The sequence below is a fragment of the Doryrhamphus excisus genome, chromosome 15 (assembly GCF_030265055.1).
Source record: "Doryrhamphus excisus isolate RoL2022-K1 chromosome 15, RoL_Dexc_1.0, whole genome shotgun sequence".
In the NCBI taxonomy this organism is placed as follows: Eukaryota; Metazoa; Chordata; class Actinopteri; order Syngnathiformes; family Syngnathidae; genus Doryrhamphus; species Doryrhamphus excisus.
Genome location: NC_080480.1, coordinates 11,007,257 through 11,028,393, shown reverse-complemented (window position 1 = coordinate 11,028,393; position 21,137 = coordinate 11,007,257). Strand labels below are relative to the sequence as shown.

At 41.2% G+C, this 21,137-nt stretch overlaps 2 protein-coding genes across 4 annotated transcripts in view; one reads left to right on the top strand and one right to left on the bottom strand.

Moving 5' to 3' along the window:
• lmtk2 (lemur tyrosine kinase 2) overlaps positions 1–16,070 on the bottom strand; it is a 22,742-nt gene extending 6,672 nt beyond the window's left edge. Inside the window, exons 1-11 of the mRNA XM_058049877.1 lie at positions 15,811–16,070; positions 15,579–15,705; positions 10,610–10,743; positions 9,378–9,531; positions 9,217–9,293; positions 8,950–9,068; positions 8,783–8,870; positions 3,455–3,585; positions 1,916–2,000; positions 1,185–1,306; positions 345–494 (exon numbers count right to left, since the gene is read on the bottom strand). Of these exons, the coding sequence (XP_057905860.1) occupies positions 345–494; positions 1,185–1,306; positions 1,916–2,000; positions 3,455–3,585; positions 8,783–8,870; positions 8,950–9,068; positions 9,217–9,293; positions 9,378–9,531; positions 10,610–10,743; positions 15,579–15,681 (1,163 nt within the window). The 5' untranslated portion in view covers positions 15,682–15,705; positions 15,811–16,070. The remainder of the gene's footprint in view (positions 1–344; positions 495–1,184; positions 1,307–1,915; positions 2,001–3,454; positions 3,586–8,782; positions 8,871–8,949; positions 9,069–9,216; positions 9,294–9,377; positions 9,532–10,609; positions 10,744–15,578; positions 15,706–15,810) is intronic.
• Positions 15,553–21,137, top strand: LOC131103542 (parvalbumin beta-like). 3 transcript variants are annotated; one of them, XM_058049888.1, is made up of 5 exons: positions 15,553–15,744; positions 17,174–17,310; positions 19,599–19,731; positions 19,991–20,100; positions 20,933–21,137. In XM_058049888.1, exons 2-5 carry the CDS (start codon positions 17,250–17,252, stop codon positions 20,953–20,955), a joined length of 327 nt encoding a protein of 108 aa, XP_057905871.1. In that variant the 5' UTR covers positions 15,553–15,744; positions 17,174–17,249; the 3' UTR covers positions 20,956–21,137. The 3 variants fall into 3 exon arrangements, with proteins under 3 accessions (XP_057905871.1, XP_057905870.1, XP_057905869.1); XM_058049887.1 differs by having other exon boundaries at positions 15,555–15,744; positions 17,222–17,310; XM_058049886.1 differs by lacking the exon at positions 15,553–15,744 and adding an exon at positions 16,831–16,945 and having other exon boundaries at positions 17,222–17,310.

Here is a 21,137-nt window from a genome sequence, read left to right as displayed (position 1 = left end):
CTTTATGAAGTAATTAATACGCGTTTTTCTTATGTAAATAATAACGAATAGGACTGCAAAAGTGATTTATTTAATGTCTACAGAGTTGTAACATTGGTAGAAGACATATTTAGACAGACATAAGCAGGTTTTCCTGTGCTTGAACTACAAAAATATTTCATTTATTAATAATGCATCCTATTTCACAGAAATTCACTTATTGCGGTTGGGTCTGGAAACAAACACAATTAACAAGGGACTGAAAAAAATACAGTGTGATTAGATTTTTTTTTTTGTTCTAGCAATATGTCGACATATTTCTCTCCATACACTGAATATTATTAACACATATTAAATACACTCACCATCTGTCCGAATACGGAAGCTCCAGCTGTGGCTTGAAGAGTTTGACTTGTTGCTCCTTGATCACATGATTGAGAACCTCCCGGTCAGACAGGTGTGGATATGGCTGACCAGTATTCTCAAAAAGCTCCCATAGAGTGACCCCCAATGCCCTACAAAACCAAAGTAAGGACAAGAGACAGTTGTTGGAACTGCTGGGAAGTGTAAAGCTATGGAAGAAAAACTATCCTTTGCTGACCTCTAGTGGTTGGACTTTTGCAATGCGTGGATTCCAGAGCAAACTCAGCAACAGTCTTCCTTAATTACAGAGTTAAGACTTCATGTTTCAACCTGCTAATAGGCTCCATCTGACAGGAAACATGAAGCTTCATCAAGCTTCATAAAATGCACTGAATGACTGACGTAGCATGTAGGGCTAGGAGGTGCCAAACTTAAACCATTACCTAATGAAGAGCAAAGTCGCTCTTTATTTTGACATGTCTCTATTCACACAGACTCTTGTAACAAGAGCTACCTTGCGTAACATTGCAATTTATGAGCGGGAAGCATTTGGCCAAGGAGACTGTCTACAGTCTACACAGTACTGCTCACAGCCACTTACCTAGTGCCATGACATTACACACACTAGACTGCTATTTGAATGGGTTGCATATTGATGGACGGATTGGATTTAGAGGGGCACTTCCATGAGAACTATACAGTATATGGCTTCTGGTTAGATGTTAAACAAACTGGTAATAGATCTAAGAATTGTTTGACCTTCCTAGTCTCACAGAATGATGTCATTCAATTCAACCCACAGTCACTTCCAGACATGCCAGTGAGATATATTCTATACCCACCAAACATTGCTGGCCTTCGTATGCTCCATCGTGACAACACCCCCATGGCGCTCCCCCACAAGTTCAGGAGCCAACCAGCGAAGGGGCGCAAATACATCGTCCTCTGTGATGATGTAATCCTCCTATAGTGACAAGAGAAAATGATCATAGCATGATTTCACAAAGACGACAACACAAAAGAGTTTATTAGCCTGCAAAAGTGATTTATGCTCTGGTGCAGGCAATGCACGCTCACTGACTCACCAACCTCAACAGAAATAGACTCACCGGGTGACCTTATCTTAGGAGTATTAAATTCAAAGTGACACATCAGCAGAATTTAAGGAACGCTGCAGACAGCAGGGGCCTTGGCGCGGTTAGCCCAGCTTGTCACGTCACCACTGAATTATACAATTGATGGCAGGCAAACACCTGCATATTCTAATGTTAACTTTTTTTAGACATGCGCAATTAATTCACCATGTGAACTGTTAGTCAGGAATTCCATTATTGTTTTGTTGTTTTTTTAGCACTTCAATTACTCAACTTGCCAGATTTACAGGCTCAACCTCTGTTAAGTCAGGGAATCTTTGTTGTTGAGCCCCGTTTGTTAGGCAGTGTGTTTCTCGCCTGCACCACAATGGGACTATGTGGCTTGTGTTACACACTGACTGTATGACTAAGACGCAGGGCATGGAAGCATGGAAGAACATAAGCAGTCATTCCAGATTGAAAACAGTCAAGTTTCTTACTTTATATGCATAAGGCCCGATTCCATAGTCCCCCACTTTGACTGTGAGATCGGCCGTCAGGTAGCAGTTCCTCAGAGATAAATCACTGAAACACAAACACATGGACAAGATGGGTTATTAATAAAATGTGCAGATGATGTGTGCATTTTTAAACTTTACAAATTAAGCCACTACAAGAACAAGGAGTAAGACTCTGAAGGCAAAGGAGGCTTGTCTCTTTCGCCCTGCAACAAGACATGCACAGGTTCTATTCCTGACTCATGCATACAGTAGCAGGATATTCTTTCTTGAGGGAAATACAGCCTGTGCAAACTATTTGTGCTGTTGCCAGGAGAGTGCAACATATAACACTTTGTGACTCCCTTTCTCTCTTTGTGCATTAATTAAACTGACATGGAATCACACAGGAAACATTTAGCAGGCACCATTTAAAACCTGCACCATCTAATGACAAACACTGCTGACACCAGTGTTCTTGTGTGCACATGGCTCAGCTAGTGTGTCAAAGCGAGTGAAACCTCTGGAAGATAAATGGTTATTTATTTTAAACCCCTCTTGTCCGCGATCCACTGCAGTTGGCCGTGTGCCCGATACTGGGAAACACAGTAGGAAATGGGGCCTAAATGTTAACCCTAAAAGGTAGGTTGGTGGTATGGTGGCAATCTCTCTCAAAGCACTGAATAACAGCACAGATTTTACACAAATAATGCTATATTTCGTTACATACATAGATTTTTAATACCATTCAGTTGCTTGGGAATTCAATAACAAACTAATAGTTACTGAAAGTTATTTACAGCACAGCATGACCACTAAATGTTCACTGCCGTCTAAACATTTTCAGGATTGCACACTCAACTACTTCACTTGTAGGAACCTCTCAGAGAACTCCCTTTGAGTTGTAACAAGGATTAAAACACAACTAAAAAAAAAAAATCAGGCTATCCTTTTACATGCAAAGAGCAGAATCATCATATGCCTCCTGGCAGCAGACAGCTGACACTGTGGCAATGCATCAGAGCTGTGTAATTGGAGCCCCCCGAGCTTATTCCGAGCATGCAAATAGAGCCGATGAGCTGAACATCGTATGTTACCATGAGCCGCAAGTTCCCGACACCCCCTCCCACCCGCTGTGTAGCCTGCTGCTTGCTGGCGGCGGAGGCATGAAGTGCTCATTGCAGCTAAAGAAACGCCACCTCTCCTCTGGACAAACCATTTTTGGAAAACACTGGGATGACAGCACTAAAGCAGCATATATTGTGATTATAAGCCATATAATGTTAGATTCTCATTGACATAGTGCATAAAAATTGCACATTAACGTAGGACCACATTTCATATATGCTAATCCTAAAAAAACAGCTTTGTTGAATTAACCGAATACATCATCTTTGTGATCTAAATAATAAAACCGGGAATGGAAGAGAGTCAAAATGTCACACTGTGTTTCTGTCCTCACTGTACTGAATAGGAAGGTGCATTCTCCCAAAGACTACTCTAAGCTAGTCTGAAACAACTCTAGTATGCTGGTAGTCCTACCTGTGCAGGAAGTTGTATTTGTGAAGATGAGCGATACCGGCAGCGATTTCACAGGCCATCCGTTGCAGCTGGAGCATTTCAGAACTTCTGAAGGTACAGACCTGCTGAGACAGATAGCCTCGCAAATCCCCCTGCAAAAACACACACAACCCAAAATCAATATGTCTCACCCATATATGTTAACATTAAGCAGAACATTTTAGCGAGGAGTTGCATTGCAGTAACCTGTGCATATTATAGTAGATGCACTGTGCAGAGGCTGCCACATGGGGGCAGTAAGTTAATCAGTTCCTGTCCTCTCAACTCCATTTAGTGTCATCTCAGTGAACAGTCCAGATTTAAGGGCTCACAAGTGAAAGAAAAGAAAGCCAACCCATGAAGAAACATGTCAAACATGAATTCAGCAACTGTCCCATCACAGAAGTCAATAAAAACATTTATTTTGGGCACTAGCTTTACCTGTATTGAGGTAAAGCTACAAAGGTATTGTATTAAATGTGTTTTTGTGGTTTACATGAGTCCTGGAGGGCTTACAGTGTACTGACACACCACAAGGTGTTGTCACCAGGGATTGTTGTTCGCGAATGCAGATAATAGTTTCTTTCTTCCTAACCTGCAACCACAGTGTATTCAAGTACATTACGTTACATTATGAGTGTGTGCAGTGAAGGCGATTAGTGAGCAAAGAAAATCTCCCTGAGGAATGAGTTAAGAACATACCGAGTACACACCAGTCATGAGGCGCTTTTGTTACAAATGTCGAATCACATGCCGTTACCGAGGGTGCACGTCTAGAGGGGCTTCCCTCTCTACGGCCTTCTTTAGGAATGGGGGATCAAGAGCAGTCAGTGGCTAACAGCACAGTCTAAGGTAGTAGACTGTTGTAGACATGGCATGAAGGGGTGATAAGTATTCCGGTTCTCGGATCCCGCAAGCTGGCTTTTTCCACTGTGTGTGACAATCCCTTGGAGATACACACTATCACAAATGTGTCGTATATCAGAATAGGTCATGTGTTGTTCGTTCTCCGCATACATTTCCAGCAGACTGCCTCATGCAAAGTGAAAAACGGTAAATTAAATCTTTGAAAGTGATAACCTGTACACTTGTGGGAAAATAAAGATGCTCTGAGGGACTTTTGCGGCATCCCCTGTGAGTTGTGCTCAAAATGCTTGGGACACATGCTACCACGCAGACATCCTTCAAGTTTTACAAGACCCCTGCAAAGACGTTTTGGTTGATACTGTTTTGCCATGTTTGTCTGAAAGTATGCAACACAATTTTGTGCCGACTTTTGACAGTGGGTGTCCCCTGTCCTGATTTTTCATAATGAAAGTATGTGTTGACATATTTAACAGGGTAATGAGAAGCAATCATCAGGGACCACTAGAGACGCATGGGGACACATTCACATCAGGTGTGAAACAACGTGCTTCAAAAGGATGCCCACTTGTGATCAGACCCCTCCGCCCGTGGAATGTTCAAGCCGAGTCTTGATAGTCTAAATCACTTTGACCTAAGCAAAAACAAATCTCTGGGAAGCAGGATTCACAGAAGAGCTAAAATTGATATTTGGTAAGTGATATGCTGTGGATGTATATTTATTTATGACGCCTCAACAGCAGCTGATTAGGACTAGAGAGGGTGAGATCCGATGTGGCTGATAAAATATAACCTATGAGTGACCACACAAATTGGGGGGTCCAACAATGTGTTTCCAATGGCGTCAAGTCATCACATTGACACAAAAATGGTTCCAGACGCTCTGAACCAGTGAGGGAGCCCAACTACGTCCCACTGTCAAGACAGGAGATGCATACATTAGAGGCTGTCACTCACACAGTATGTGGTATGTGACATTCTGTGGCCCCAGCACCAGTTGCCTAATGTATTTTGATGTCTAAAATGCTTTGAGTCAGGGTTACCTTGCACGGGTGATATGGGGAGGAAAAACCACCATCAATCACCAAGCTGTCAGGGATAAACGTCACCGTATGCTGTCTTTTCTGCATTTGTGCGGCTGCAGTGTCGCATTGCTACATGTTTCAACATGTGGCGGACAAGTGACATGGGTCTGAACCTGCAATATAACCTATTATTATAAGCTTGTTTGAATGAGCATCCACAGGTATTTTATTAGCTAGTACATAGCTCCTATGATTATTGTAGTTTTTAGTGGCTTGGAACAGAGCTGGATTACCCCAAGACCTACGTTCCCAATGTGGGGTACAGCAAGTTGTAAGGGTATGTGAATAAAAATGTGAATAAAAATTAAAAACAGCATGACGGACACGGAGCAACATGTGGCCACAAAATGTGCCTGAACACCTCATGTGAACAGCCCTGAACAGTGCAGGGAGTACAGTGCAGTAAAAAGGAGACAACAGCATACAATCGTTTATTGCACTGTGTGCATTATATTAACAAGTGTGTTTGATGATTATGCTGTGCATTAAGAGTGTTTAACCTTGATGATATTGTGTGCTGAATATTACGTGGTGCTGTGGCTATTAGTGCATTTCTAGCTGCACTGACTATGTTTAAAGCCCAAAATTTATGTTTAGGCTCTTTATGCTTCAATAATAATAATAATAATAATAATAATAATAATAATAATAATAATGTGCTTTTTCCGGAACTTGCGGCTTTGTTCGGCCGTCCTTACATGGTCGTCTGACGCAGATTGAGACGTGTGTGTGACTTTCCCAAAAGTTGCACAGAAAGTGTATTTTCTATTCTTCCTCTCACTTCGTCCTTGGTCAGAAATGTTAATGTTGTGCAAATATCCAGACTCACATGTATCATATTTAGCTCAGTCATGGGCATTATACAAAGTACATTTCCTTCTTGATTTATGTCATGTATGTACCTTTATTTCTTAATTATTTATAACTATGTGTAACACTAACACAATAATAAACTGTTTTGGGCTGCACGGCAGTCGAGTTGTTAGCACGCAGGCCACACAGCTAGTACACCCGAGTTCGATTCCACCCTCGGCCATCTCTGTGTGGAGTTTGCATGTTCTTCCCGTGCATGCGTGGGTTTTCTCCCAGGACTCCGGCTTCTTCCCACATTCCAAAAACATACCAGGTTAATTGCCGACTCCAAATTGTCCATATGTATGAATGTGAGTGTGAATGGTTGTTTGCCCATATGTGCCCTGTGATTGGCTGGCGAACAGTCCAGGGTGTACACCGCCTTGCGCCCAAAAACAGCTGGGATAGGCTCCAGCACCCCCGCGACCCTCGTGAGGATAAGTGGTAGAAAATGAATGAATGAATAAAGTATGTTTTTAATAGCTATCTGACACTGTCAATCAAAACTGATATATGTAATGTTGAGTGAATATGCTCTACTCAAACATTAACAGAGTCTAATGACACACACACATGCTGGTAGGCGTCATTCCCTCTCCTGTCAAGAGACTTAACTAGAGCTGGCTGGGTGACCACAGTGCCAGGACACCAGCCAGGGCCGGGAACCTGATAATATAATCATGCCCAGCAACGTGATGCAATGTCTGAGCATGGGGTGGGGCTGAACCGGAACCTGCTGGGCACGTCGCTGGGTCGGACATGGTTAGTCATTTGTAGTGCGGAACTCTCTATTCAAATAGTCAGAGTCGATATGAACACGTCAAACAGTCACTAAAATAGGCTTCAGTATGTCACCCCTCTTTGAGCAGGTTGTGCAAACTCCATGTATACACTCACACACAAGATAACATTTAGCTGTTACTTGAGTGCCATGATCCACTGCTATTAAGGTGAACAACACCATACCTGGCTGCTGTATACAGAACATGGTGTAGTTTTTGTTTAGTTTGCTAATATCTGAACTAAACAAGTCTCCAAAGTACACAAGTCGCCGGCCATAAAAATGCACAAACACAGCAACTGCTCGTGTCGACACTGGAGGAGCGTAAATGGAGCTTGTTGCTTTACTGGGTTGAGGTGGGAATGTGAGAAGTGTCAGGCTTAGATGAGCTATGTGACAGGAGGAGGGAGGAGGTGCGGTGGGTGCATTGGAGGAGGCGGCAGCAGCTACTCAGAGGAAGGGTCCAGCCCACCAAGAATAGAAAAAGAGAAACAGGAAATAAATCAGCTGCCATGACGTAGCCGTATGTTAATTTAAATAGAAGGTCTAATTCAGGATTCAGACAGCGGGCCCCGAGTAGTCCAGATGGTCAATAGGGCAGGTCAGCTATGCAAGCTTTCAGGACTGGATTTTAACAGGACCTGTCTGATGAATTTGTGAATGTGGTAGACTGAGAAGACCAGTTCTCAAGTGATGAAATAATCAGCTATGAATGAACAGTTCGCACTCTCACCAACAGTGATAACCACTGATCATTTAGTCAGTGGAATAAGCTGAAAATGTCCTTCATTGACTGCAATGGGCTGGCAACCAGTCCAGGTTATACTCTGCCTCCAGCCCAAAGACAGCTTTATTTAGTAGTTAGCCTTGACAAAAGTCAGCTAGACTCCAATATATCCATGCGACCCTAGTGAGGCTTAAGTAGCATAAAAAATAAATTTGTACATTTTTCCATTGAAATCATGCAGTAAAATGTCTCACCTGTTAGCATTTTCTGCAAGGGTGCCTTGTTACCGAAATGATAGAAGTGTGCTCTTTATTCAAGTTACGAAAATAAGTTTGTGTATTTGTGTTTTCACCTTAGCCTTGTTTTGTTTTTTGTCAATGAACAAAGAGTGGAGAAATGTAAACATCTGTCTTTTCAAAGGGTTTAAAAAAATAGGAAATACGTTTCGTATTTGTAATGTACGGTAAATTTCAGACTCCAAACCACTACATTTTTCACCACATACTTTCAACCTTGCAGCTTAAACAATGATGCGGCTAATGTATGGCTAAAAGAACACAGTCCCCATTATGCTTACAGTGCAGATTCAGGAAGTAGTGAATTGGAGTAGCGAAGTCTGCACTAATATCAATGTCATATACTGCAATCATGTGTGATCTGACAAATCTTAAGTAATTTGATCAAGTGTAGAATTACTACAGCCTCTGCTTAGACTGCAGCAGCTGTTGAACTAGAATAAAACATCTCATTCAACTCTTCTCTCTCACGAACGAGTGACGCCAAGAACACAGAGTGTAGGTAGGATTGCAAGGTTTATAGCATGTCTTTCTGTGTAAATATCGTCCCCAAAAAACAAATGTGGCCTATGTATGTGCATATTGTATTCAGGTGCACTCAACAGTTTACTTTTCTGAAAAAATACTGCAGTTTTTCGGAAGCTGACCTATTTTAAGGACCTCTTAACAGTTTACAGGGTTCTACAAACAATATATGACACTCACCATTTCACAGTACTCAAAAACAAGCAGGAAGGGAATCGCTTCAACACACTGTCCAAGGCACTGGAGGATGTTTGGGTGTTGCAATACCCTGAGGACAAAATAAAATGGAAAAACATTGTTGATTGTCAATTAAAATGATTATATGATATTTTCAAATAGACATTCACCTATAAGGATCCGCCTGCTGCAGGAAGTCATTCTGCTCCTTGGCATTTGCATTAGCTTTTAGCTCCTTTACTACCACTCTGGTGCCACCTGGATCCGTGTAGATTTCACTCAGAATCACCTGTTAATACAAAACCAGCTTTTTACCGCAGTCCAGATACATGCTTTGTAAAAGGTCCTTCAATTAGGTTCATCTTATCTTCTTATTGAATAAATGTTCAATTTCTTATATTCAGGCAAACTTGCTTACTATATGTAAAGGGTCTTACCTGGCCAAACCACCCATTGCCAATCTCTTGGATGTAACTCAGACTATGTCGGGCTATCTGGAAGCCTGTGGATCCCCCTGTGAATCAAACCACAGTCTCAATGTTGTAATTATAAATGAAACCACCATGGAAGGAAAGAACATCTCTGCCTGTTCTCCAACCTGTGATGGGCGCATTAGGTTGGAGGTGCGGGGGTCCAGGCAAGGCCACAGGGGAGACAGCGAGGGTATACACCTCCGCAGGTGACTGCATAGACGGTGTGTCCTCCGCTGGCGGGGTGAAGTCAATTTCATCGTCAAAGTGATCTTCGAACTCCTGCATCAAGAAATTTCAAAAGCAGTCGCTAATATTAGAGAACTCAGGTCATATAAGACAACTCTCTTGCAGTCACTATACAGTCTCCAAATATTAAAAGGTGATCATTCAATCAATCCCAACTGGACTGTTCAGTTTGTCTCAAAGGCATTTCGCCTCTCATCTGAGCAAACTTCACCAGTCCATGCAAAAGGACTAGGTGGGACCTACACCAGTCAGACTAGATAGGTGCAGGATCCAATCTATTTATCCTCTAAAGGAAGAGGCAGGTCCAGACAGGAATAGTTGGCTCTTTAGTGGTGTCAACAACCTCACCCCGTTCAAAGATGCCTTCTCAACCTTAACGTAGATGGCTTCCCTCACCCCTCTTTCAAACCATATTTCTTCACTGTATGGAATGTGTTCATTTTCGTCCTCAAAAACGTGCTCTCTCTTTGAAATGAAGGTCTGGTCTTTTCCTGTATTAGCCCAAAGCGTACGGGCTAATTCTTAGGCATTGTGCCATAGGCCTGCTCAGTGACTGCTTGGTTTCCCCAATGTAGAAATCAGTGAATTCCTTACTGCACCGGACAGCATACAGTACACCAAACTGTCTTTTTGGGTATGGGGTGTACCAACCTCTGATACCAGCCAAACGACCATCATTGGTAGACATTGGCCTTACTGTATTGTATCCGAACAAGTGTCATTTGACACCACTAAGGAGCCAACTATCCCTGTGTGGACCTGCTTCCTCCTTCAGACTGGATCTTGCACCAAGCTCTCAGACTAGATCTGTCCTATCTAGTCAAACTGGTGTGTGTCCCACCTAGTCTTTCAGCATGAACTAATGAAGCTTGCTTGGATGAGAGGCGCTTCTTCTAGGACAACCTGAACAGTCCAGTTGCCATCGATTGAATGCCATGAGAATAAATGGGTGAATGAGAATATTCTCATTCACCCATATAATACCTGGGTGAATGAGAATATTCACAGGCAGTACAGGTGTTAATCTTGATCTGCTTTAATGTAACGCCATATTGCGTACTGGACATTTTGGCCAACCATGGTCAGACTAAGTGCCTCCTGAGACTCCTACCTTGAAGTTGATTTCCCTCTCCTTGCAGCAGGTCACACAGTTCACCAACACCACCACCAGGACCACCAGTGCTGTCAGGGACACCGTCAGAGACAGGTAGAGGGACACATACAATGGGTCGTCTGAGCCTCTGTCTGCAATGTCAGAAAAAAAGGGCAATGAAGATGTTGGATCATTCACTTTTAAGTCATCGCTTTTAAGTGTTTCACGACAGGAACATTTTTCAACAATGAATACAGATGGACAGACTGTAGTAACAGGTTTCACTTTCAGGTTTATCCAGGCTGATTGTGGGTAAACATGCTCCACCCCACTCCTCTTGGAGACGATGGTGGTGGAGTTTGTGTACCTTGAAATAGCTGATGGTGCAACAAGAGTAGGATGCTGTTAGCTCAGCGCTTTCAAAAGACAGAGCAGATGGAAGCCATGCAAGCCACCCAGTAATATACCAACTTACACATACTATCAAATAGTATTTTTTAGGTGTGTTGCAGAGTGGCTCATATAAATACTATTACAATAAACACTACTATTAATTATTATTAATGAATTATTAATCAACACAAGAAATTTGACAATTTTGCTGGCCTCCCTATATTGCCTTATGCATGCGGGTCTACCATACACACACAGCAAAAGAATAGAAATTCATGAGGAGAAATACAAGGTAAAAGTGAAGTGGGACAAAGATGCTTGCAACCCAACGTAGGTCTTTAGGATTTCTGTGTTAAAGGAATCACGGAATTGGTCATAATGTCAATGAAATGATGTCATTGTGAGAAGGAACGTTCATGTAAGGAAGTGTTTCCCCGATAGACTGCTCCATCGTGGCGGAATCTCATAACAAACACTAACCGCAGCCTCCCGATTTAAAGATAAGGAACCGGCAGCCTAAAACACAAGCCATACTGATGATTTTTTCCTCATTTACAGTATGCATTTATCTTTAAACATGTTCAAGCTACAACATTTTGAAATAATTCTGGCACCTAAAAGGTTAATGATGAAGTATTCATGGTATCACTGCACACCGGGCCCTCAGACGCAAGCGCCACCCAGTTTGAAAAGCACTGCAAAAAAAAATGTTGACGATAATACTGTTTAGCATCAATTTGTGGCACCACAAATATTTCAAAATGCACATGCATTGTTTTGTGAAAATATGTTTCATATTTGTTCATCATACTTTCCTGAAAATTAATTTTAACATCTTGTCTCATCTCATTTTCATGGACCCAATCTTGTGCATCGTCTAGTCTAGTGAGTCGAGTGTTTCGTGACACACCCAGTATTTGTCCATCATACTGCATGAGAAAAGCATCGTGACAAATATAAAACAACAGGATACTGGTAGTCCAAATATTCTTGAGGCAAGTTTTGACCTGTCAGCAAGTTCTCTGACTGTGTCCATCTTGGCCCACCTTCCAAATATCACTGCCCATTTGAAAGATGTGACCGGCTGTCACTCTTTGATGCACTGAGTCAATCGTCAAAAGATGTTAGAGTCAAGCTCTCATTCTGGCAGCTTTGACTTAATGTGTGTATGTCATCATTATATATACACACAAAAGGGGGGGACAATGCAATGTCAGACTGACCCAATACTTCTGTCCACATGGAGCAAGTGTATTCTTGAACTTTTTTCAGGATCAAAGTATCTGAACAAGGTACATCCTGTAAATTGGGTGGGATAAACTATTAGAAATTCCTAACAAATAGCGGGTGTGAAATAAACAATGTTTGAAGCGTATTGTATGTGTCAACTACAATCAAATATAATTGAGTTTATACTGATATATTTAGATTAGATTCCTTCATCATTTCCTTTAAGATCAAAACAAATTCGTCACGCAGCCTTTTGCCCCTAAGCAGCTTGCTTTCTGCAGCCACAATGAAAGCATGCAAGCTTTTTAAAGACCTTTAATTTGATGCCATCTAATGAGATCACTTTATCACTACTCAAACACTTAATCAGTCTCAGTCACACTGCACACAGAAGTCGTTCCCTTAAATCATCAATGAAAGGGAAAATGTTGGCATTTTAATTTAAAAAAGGTTCTTGAGCACACCTGATCTCTTTAAGTGACATTCACAAAGTAAAGGAACACAAGCTACTGGTTTATGAGGCATAAAACCGCGTGCTTGAGTTAAACTTACACTCAGTAGTAAAATATCAAGGCTGCTGACAGTTTACGGAGAAAGAACAACTATTTGACACTCTTCATATGACAAGTCACAAAGATGTGATGTTAGCCTGCAGTTGTCCTCAACATTTTTGGCTATATGATAGATTAAACAACTTAAAGCATTAAAGTAACATATTACATCATGTGTCAAGTGAGGTTAAAGTCCAAAAACATAACATGCAGCAATGTGGAGTGGTCACATGACAAAGTCTACTTGAATTAAAAAAAAAAAAAAAAAACGGTCTCCACATCAAGTGTCAAGTGACAATAGAGTTGAAAACCAAATAAAAAGATTCTGGTGGAGAATATTTTTACATACGCACATGGCCGAGTTGTCCTGTGTTAAGCCTTTTTCTGAGTAATGGCTTCAGATGATGACTTGGAAGAGTCCACCATATGACAGCTAGATTTGGGGACAAATATGGAAAGGAGCTGCCAGCGCTTATTTTGTTACTGCTGCATATTTCAGTAAGGTATTCATACAACAGAGGTGGGGCTGACCCAATTTTGCACATTTTTCCTCGCTGGTAGTTACAATAGTGCAATGTTACATAAGGAATAAACCGTGCTGTTGTCTGGATGGGCTCTTCAAAATAGTGAGGAAGCACAATGTATCATTTATTTGAGGACGTGCAAGTTCAGGTATGCAAAAAATCTGGAAATTCGGGAAATAATCTTCTACAAAAATTATATTATTTTAGCTTAAGTTTAGCAAAATAGCAGTCAATGGAGACGCTAAAGAAATTTCAGGCATGATAAACACAAGCATATACCCAGCCAGAGCCCAGACCTAAAATTCATTCATTCATTCATTTTCATTCATTTTCTACCGGTGTGCTGGAGCCTATCCCAGCTGTCTTCGGGCGAGATGCAGGGTACACCCCCAATATTCAACCTGACTAACAGTGTAGATATGTTACTGTCACAGTCAAGTTTCTAATAAAAAAATAAAATAAAAATTACCATGTTCAGCGGGACTTCACAGAGAACACTGAACAATGACCCTCATTTACATAAATTTTCATGTATCATGTGTTGCATTCAGGTCAACAACATGTAGGCTGAGTTGGGCAAAGGACAGGTTTGCAATGTCATAAAACCATTGAAAACTATTCCAACATCTTCTTCCGGTATGCTGTATGATGATTGAGCAAACAACACTGTTGCTAATAATTGACCAAGGCTGATAAACATGGAATGCGGGTGGCAGTTATACATTAGCAGCTTTATTATAAAATATTCACCTTTACTCTAGGATCTTTGACTGGCATTTTAGCAGCAGATCCTTAAAAACAGCAGAGCACAAATAACATATACAGGATCTCTGCTCAGTATTTTTGCAGTAGGCCCTTAAAACAGCAGTACACTCCCATTATAGAAAAGGTCTTTGACTAGCATATTTTGCTGTAGGTCTTTAAAGACAGGAGCTGAGCTCTTTTCTCATAAAGGAAGGTTGGCGAGTGTTTTTGCTGCAAATCTGTAACAACAGGGGTGCACTTCTGTAATGTAAGTCTGAGTCATTCCTTGAAAACAACACAGCAATCCCATCATAGAAAATATCTCTGACCAGCATTTCTACTGTATGTCCTTAAAAACAGTAGGTTCTTCCATATAGAGAATCGTTGACTCGCATTTTTGTTGCAGATACTGAAAAACAGCACAGCATGCCTGTAATGTAGTGTTTGTGTTTTTGCAGTAGGTCCTGTCATATAGATGATCTCTGACTACTGTTTTTTGCTGGTGTTGGTCCACTGTGTTTTCTGAAGTGCACAGTCAACACAACCATCTACCAGGAAATTTTAAGAGTACTTCATGCTTCCTTCTGCTGACAAACGTTATGGAGATGCCCATTCCATTTTCCAGCACTACTTGGCACCTGCCCACACTGTCAAAGGTACCAAAAGCTGGTTCAATAACCATGGTGTTAGTGTGCTGAATCGGCCAGCAAACTCACAAGATCTGAACCCCATAGAGAATCTGTGGGGTATTGTCAAGAGGAAGATGAGAGACAACAGACAATGTGGATGACCTGAAGGCTGCAATCAAAGCAGCCTGGGCTTCCATTACACCTGAGCAGTGCCACACGCTGATTGCTTCCATGTCAGGCTGCATTGATGCAGTAATTCATGCAAAAGGAGGCCCCAACAAGTACTGTGTGCATGGAGAAAAAAAACATGTCAGAATTCTGACATTTTTGTTTACATTATTTTTTAATTGATCTTGTGCATTTTTTCTGAGACAATTTTGGGGTTTTAATTATCTGAAAGCCACAATCTGAAATGTTGCACTCTGTATAATGAATGGGTTTCACATTCTGAAATGACTGACAAAAAATATTGGACTTTTTCGTGATATTCTAATTTTTTTAATGTAATTTTGGTTTCTCCCTTGTGCTGACATTAAAAGAGAGGTTTGGTCTCAAGTCTGTAGCATGCTGAAAATGTGTCTACAGGTATAATATAGTATATCGCCCTGATCTACTGTGTTATGTCATACTGTATGACATGTATAATACACGTCAAATGTTAGCTGTAGTGCTTGTAGTTACAGTGAGCTATACTGCAGTTTCTTGGAGGCATTAGTAATCCATATAGCAATGTCAGGAATCGTGGCAACTGTTTATCAAGTAAGCGTCTTTATTGGCTTGTAGGTACCCTGCTCAGTTGGCTTGTTAGCGTTAACATTCACTAATGCTACAAGCTAACACGGCTAGACAGATTGACTGTCATGTTTAGTGAACAAACAGGTATTTGACAATAATTCACACAAGTATGTTGTCTTACCTGCTCTATGGTGAAACTGAACAGGAGCTCCTTGAGCCAGCCAGCATGCCGACAGAAAAATGGCATTGCCCAGCAACAAAACACATCCAGGACGGGTCTTCATCCTCCTGGCTTAGCTAACAAGAAGCTAGACAGTCGGAGTGTCGTCGTAAACAAGAAATGGCAGGTATGATGCTGAGTAGAGTGTTTCAACCATTGGTTAATATTATATCGTTAAGAAGCATTATCTTACTGTTTAGCCGTCCAATTAGCCAGCTAGCTTCAGCTAGCATGTCCGTGGTAACAGTATTAGCTAGCTAACAACAAACACGGCTACGAAAAGCACCGTCCCGTTGTCCATTCTGACAAAAGGGGCGACCACCGCTTCCGGCCGGACATATTTTCTTTAAGCCCGCTTTTGACGTTATTCAAACAAGTAGCATGTTTAAATCAAACCTGACTATCATGAAACTCATCCCTCCAAAGCGCCATATTTCCTTCCGACGTCACATCACAAAATCAGGCGTTCACCGGCACGTGATTGACAGTCCTTATAGCCAATCACTGTAGGGCATACTGGCACTGTCGAACAGATACGACCAGCCGAACCAGCATGGTTATTATTTGCTATAGAAATACATCACTTTGAGATACTGTTGTTTTATTAGTATGTATTATAACTGTTAGATGTACGTGTAAACATGCACGTTGAAAGGCGATTATGGTGAAATATTATGTTTTCTGTTTTTATACTCAGAAATGCCAACATTAGCCACAATATTTGCTTTGCAAGTCAAGTCAACATTCCAACTGTACTTTGTTGTACTCCTACACATTAAATCATTGCTACATTCAAGTTTTTAGGTATCAGGATTGGATGGATACTGCTTAAATACTGAAATACACAAATTTGCATATTTTAGATATCAAATAACTGGACTCCCAATGTGTCATAATAAGGGATTTACTTTCCTTACTTGGCATCCACCATTGCAAACAAACTTTTAATGACTTAAGATTATAAACAGGCATCTTAAATACAACCCTTTACCATTTTTAATTCAAAGAAGACTTGCACATGCCATGAGAATTCCACCAATAAATTAGTTCTACAGCATGGTCATCATTTCTGCGAGTTAAAAAAAAAAACAAGTGTGAGGTAGTTCTGCTCTGAGTAACTGATGGAGGAGGAGGTGGAGGAGGAGGAGGATGCATTCTGTGGGGAAGGATGGAGGTCAGGGGTGGGGGGGTGGGGGTTCCTCCTTGGGTTTGATGACAAGATGCGCCAGGTTTAGTCTTTGCACAAAGCATCAGAGACCTACGAAGAGAGTGGTTTGGAGGTGCAAAGAAGAGACAACAGTGCGGACAAAAACATTGTCTGAGGAACGGTGAGTCGCTGCTTTTTGATTCACATCAATGCTTGCCTGATGCATGTTGTGTTTGTAGCTTGTTTATGCTCTGAAGGGATGTTAAAATGCATATAAGGGAAAGGAAGTAATGGGAATAAAAAAAAAAGAAATGCAATGAAAAGTGTGGAAAAAGATGGATCATCCTGAGTGCCTTCATACCTTCACTGTGTTTGGTTAGAAAATCTGACCATTTAAGCATCTTTACAGACTTTCACTTCACTGTGACCGGTGCGTGCATGTGGGTGTCTCCCCCAGGCAAGAAGAGAGAAAGAGAGAGAGCACCATGGCATTTGCAGGGATGTTGAGAGACCAGGACATCAAGGCTGCCGTCCAGGCATGTCAAGGTGAGTCACTCTTCAGCCACTCATGCACAAGAGAAGCAAACCCTGTACTTTTGCACGCTCATCAAGATTGCAATATTTGATGATAAAGTATAAGATGAGGCACTCTTGATTCTTATTGGGGTAAGTCTGCAGGTGACCAAACTACTATGTGACAACAGAGAGCTTTTATGTTAACACAATCCGTGCAGAACAGCACAAATCTTCATTATTTATCAAGTTATGATTGCATGTCTGCTCAAAGTGTTGCAACGAATGACCACTAGCAGTGCCTTTGGCAAAATCTAATGTCATCAGCAACTGTTTGCATGAGGCAAGCCAAAGTAGTAATGTAATAATTTGCATATGAAGTGAAACTTTTTTTAGACCAGCCTTGTTTCTTCAGTTTCCTGTTCATTTTAATGGCTGGTACCACTGACCATTGACCATCTTGTTCATTATTGTCATATTTCTGATTGGCCACTCGATTGTATTCGTTATAAAGCTGTATGTTGTTTACCTATTTCATAGCATTTTAGTATGTATTGTTTTACTTTTGTGTGTCATTTCCAGATAAACGATTATTATATCATTAAATGAAGATTCACTTTCGCTCAAAACTTGACTTGATATGAAAAAGAAAGTGGCAAAAATGGTGTGTTAGAGATATTAACAAATTTTCAATTAACAAAAAAAAATTAAACTCTATATTCGGCCAGGGTTTGAACAATTTGGGGTTGCATTTATGTTGAATACATTACACAGGACAAAGAAAGAATAGATGGGAGTGAGGTATTGTTGAGCTGCATAAGCAACGCCTCTCTAAGATAGTCATTTTAAACGTCTTAAAGCAGGGGTCTCAAACTGAGTTTACTTGGGGGCCACTGGAGCTCGGGTCTGGGTGAGACTGGGTTTTCCAAAAAAAAAACAAAAAAAAACGCATTTATTAAAAACAGAAAAATGAATAAACTTTGCTTTGGTTCCGATTTTCTACAATAAAAGCTCTGATAAAACATTCCACTGTTCTCAAATATCTTACTTTTTATTTTTCTACACAAAATAAGAAAAATGAATAAACAAATCAAGAATAAAGAAAATCAACCAATCAGTAATAAATAATAACAGCAAATAATAAAAAAAAATATATATATTTTTTCAGATTATAATTAACAAAGCATTATTAGAGCCCTGTTGACATGACAAAACACGACTATAGTCACATTTATACTCTTTTTATTTACAACATATTGCGCAACTGCAGGGTCTTGAGACACATGCTAACTCGCAAACTTGAGAGCTAGCGACCTAAACGGTAGCCTTCAAGTTATTTCCTTTAAACTTAAATAGCCAAAAACTTACCACTTCCACACGGATAGGGAGGATAACTATTAACAGTTATTTAACCTTTAACATGAACATTAATCAAACGTAATAATTTTTTTCTGGGTACATGATACCATACAGCATCCATATCAAACTTGTGCGGGCTGCACTAACATTAAACTTTTATATCAAGGCGGGGGCCTCAAACTAGTGTCCTGCGGCCCACATTTGGCCCACGGGCCGCATGTTTGAGACCCCTGTCTTAAAGGATCCTCAGGGTTATAGAACAAAGAAATAAAGTAGTAGACACTGGCCCTGAGCTGAAGGATTCGTTTGGCAGTCCGTTAAGAAGGGGGACGGGAGGTCCTTGGTCCAAATGAATGTTGTCACTGTGCCGAGTGCAGTCCAATAACCAACGCCGCTGAGAGATAAGTGTTTTAAGAACAAAGGCCACACCTCCCACAGAATTGCTCGTTTGGAATTTGCATAAGAGCACCAAACATGGGACATTGAAAGGTAGAAGAAATTTTCTGATTAGAAAAGGTCCCGGCATGACAAGTAGAGCCCACCTGAGGGGGGGGTCACCATCATGATCTGGGGTGCTTCAGGTTGTGCAGGGGCGTCAAACGGTAGATGGCTATGTGGCTTTGTGGCTTGGGTATTGTGTTGCGAGTATCGATGGGAACCGGGACTAACATTCCAATACTTCTTGGATTGTTCAAATGTTTTAATTTCAAATGAATGGATGTGAACATTTAAGTTTGCATTACAGCCATGGGCAATGTTGTCATCTTGCTTTGTTTGTGTCCGTGGAATGATGTAATAACCTTTAATGGTAAAAGACTACTACAGGCTGAATATTGGTAAATGTCAAGGGTTGGAGAGTGAAAGTCATCTGAGCGAATGAGTCAACACGACATCTCTCCTTGCCGCTTTTATATACATAGATATACTTCAATGATTGCCTCTTTATATGCCTATCTACGCAGCTCCGGGCACATTCGACTACAAAACTTTCTTTGCACAAGTGGGACTGGCCGACTCATCCCAAGCAAACTGGAGAAATGTCTTCACAGTCCTGGACCAGGACAAGAGTGGATTCATTGAAGAGGAGGAGCTAAAGTAAGTGTGCAAGCATGAGTGGCTTAGGGCCTTAAATAAGCATGGCACAGTTAGATTCATTTGTGCATGTGATGTGCACGTGAGAGCCCTCAAGCTCTTTGAATGCTATTAATTAATACGGAGGGGCGGCTTGGTGACTAAGCATTGCCATAGGGAGGGATTAAGATGGATTTGTAGTAGAAAATGATAAAAATGTCGTGTTTTTTTAAGAGCAGTTGATCAGATTCTATGATTGATTATTTTTTTATTACCCCATTAGACTCTTCCTTCAGAATTTCTCTCCTGGCGCAAGGGAGCTGACTGTGGCTGAAACCAAGAGTCTGATGGTTGCAGGAGATAGAGATGGTGATGGCAAGATTGGGATAGAAGGTAACTTTACACCTTGTTAAGATTCATGCACGGGTCACGGTTGTATTTGTTGCATGTATAATTTTGCTGACAAATATGGCCATCAGATAAAAGGGATGAGAGGGAGTCCCTGAAATGTCTTCATTGGCAAACTTAGAGGGGAAGTGCATTTTTTTCATAAGCTCTCTGGCACAGATAAATATCCCCAGCAGATTAGACTGGACAGTAGGAGTCTATAAAAGTCCTCAATACTGAGGAACAAAAAAAATGTAATAAATAATATTGTTTTCTTCATGCCCCACCCCTTCTACATTTCATTCATTCATTCATTCATTTTCTACCGCTTTTCCTCACGAGGGTCGCGGGGGTGCTGGAGCCTATCCCAGCTGTCTTCAGGCGAGAGGCGGGGTACACCCTGGACTGGTCGCCAGCCAATCACAGGGCACATATAGACAAACAACCATTCACACTCACATTCATACCTATGGACAATTTGGAGTCGCCAATTAACCTAGCATGTTTTTGGAATGTGGGAGGAAACCGGAGTACCTGGAGAAAACCCACGCATGCACGGGGAGAACATGCAAACTCCACACAGAGATGGCCGAGGGTGAAGGGTGGAATTGAACCCTGGTCTCCTAGCTGTCAGGTCTGCGCGCTAACCACTCGTCCGCCGTGCCGCCCCTTCTACATTTTTAAATTTTAAATTAGCCAAGAGCAGATGACAGCAGCCAGAGGGAGCTGTCCACTATCTAGTGCTGAAATCACTATTAATGTTGTATATGCACTCATCTAAGTCCATGCATGTTGTGCTTGGAAATAACGCTCTTAATATTCTTCTTTTTCTTTACAGAGTTCTGTGATCTGGTTAAATAAAGATGGCCGTGACTGTATATCCTGATTTTAACTAACCGAATGGAATTCCTGACTTTCCATATTGTCTTGATGCAAAGACTTCAGATGATCTCAACCTGCCTCCTTGCGCCCTGCTCCTTGTTCGTCTGACGTAAAAGATGAAAAGTGGATGTGTTAAATGAGTAATAAATATATTTATTATA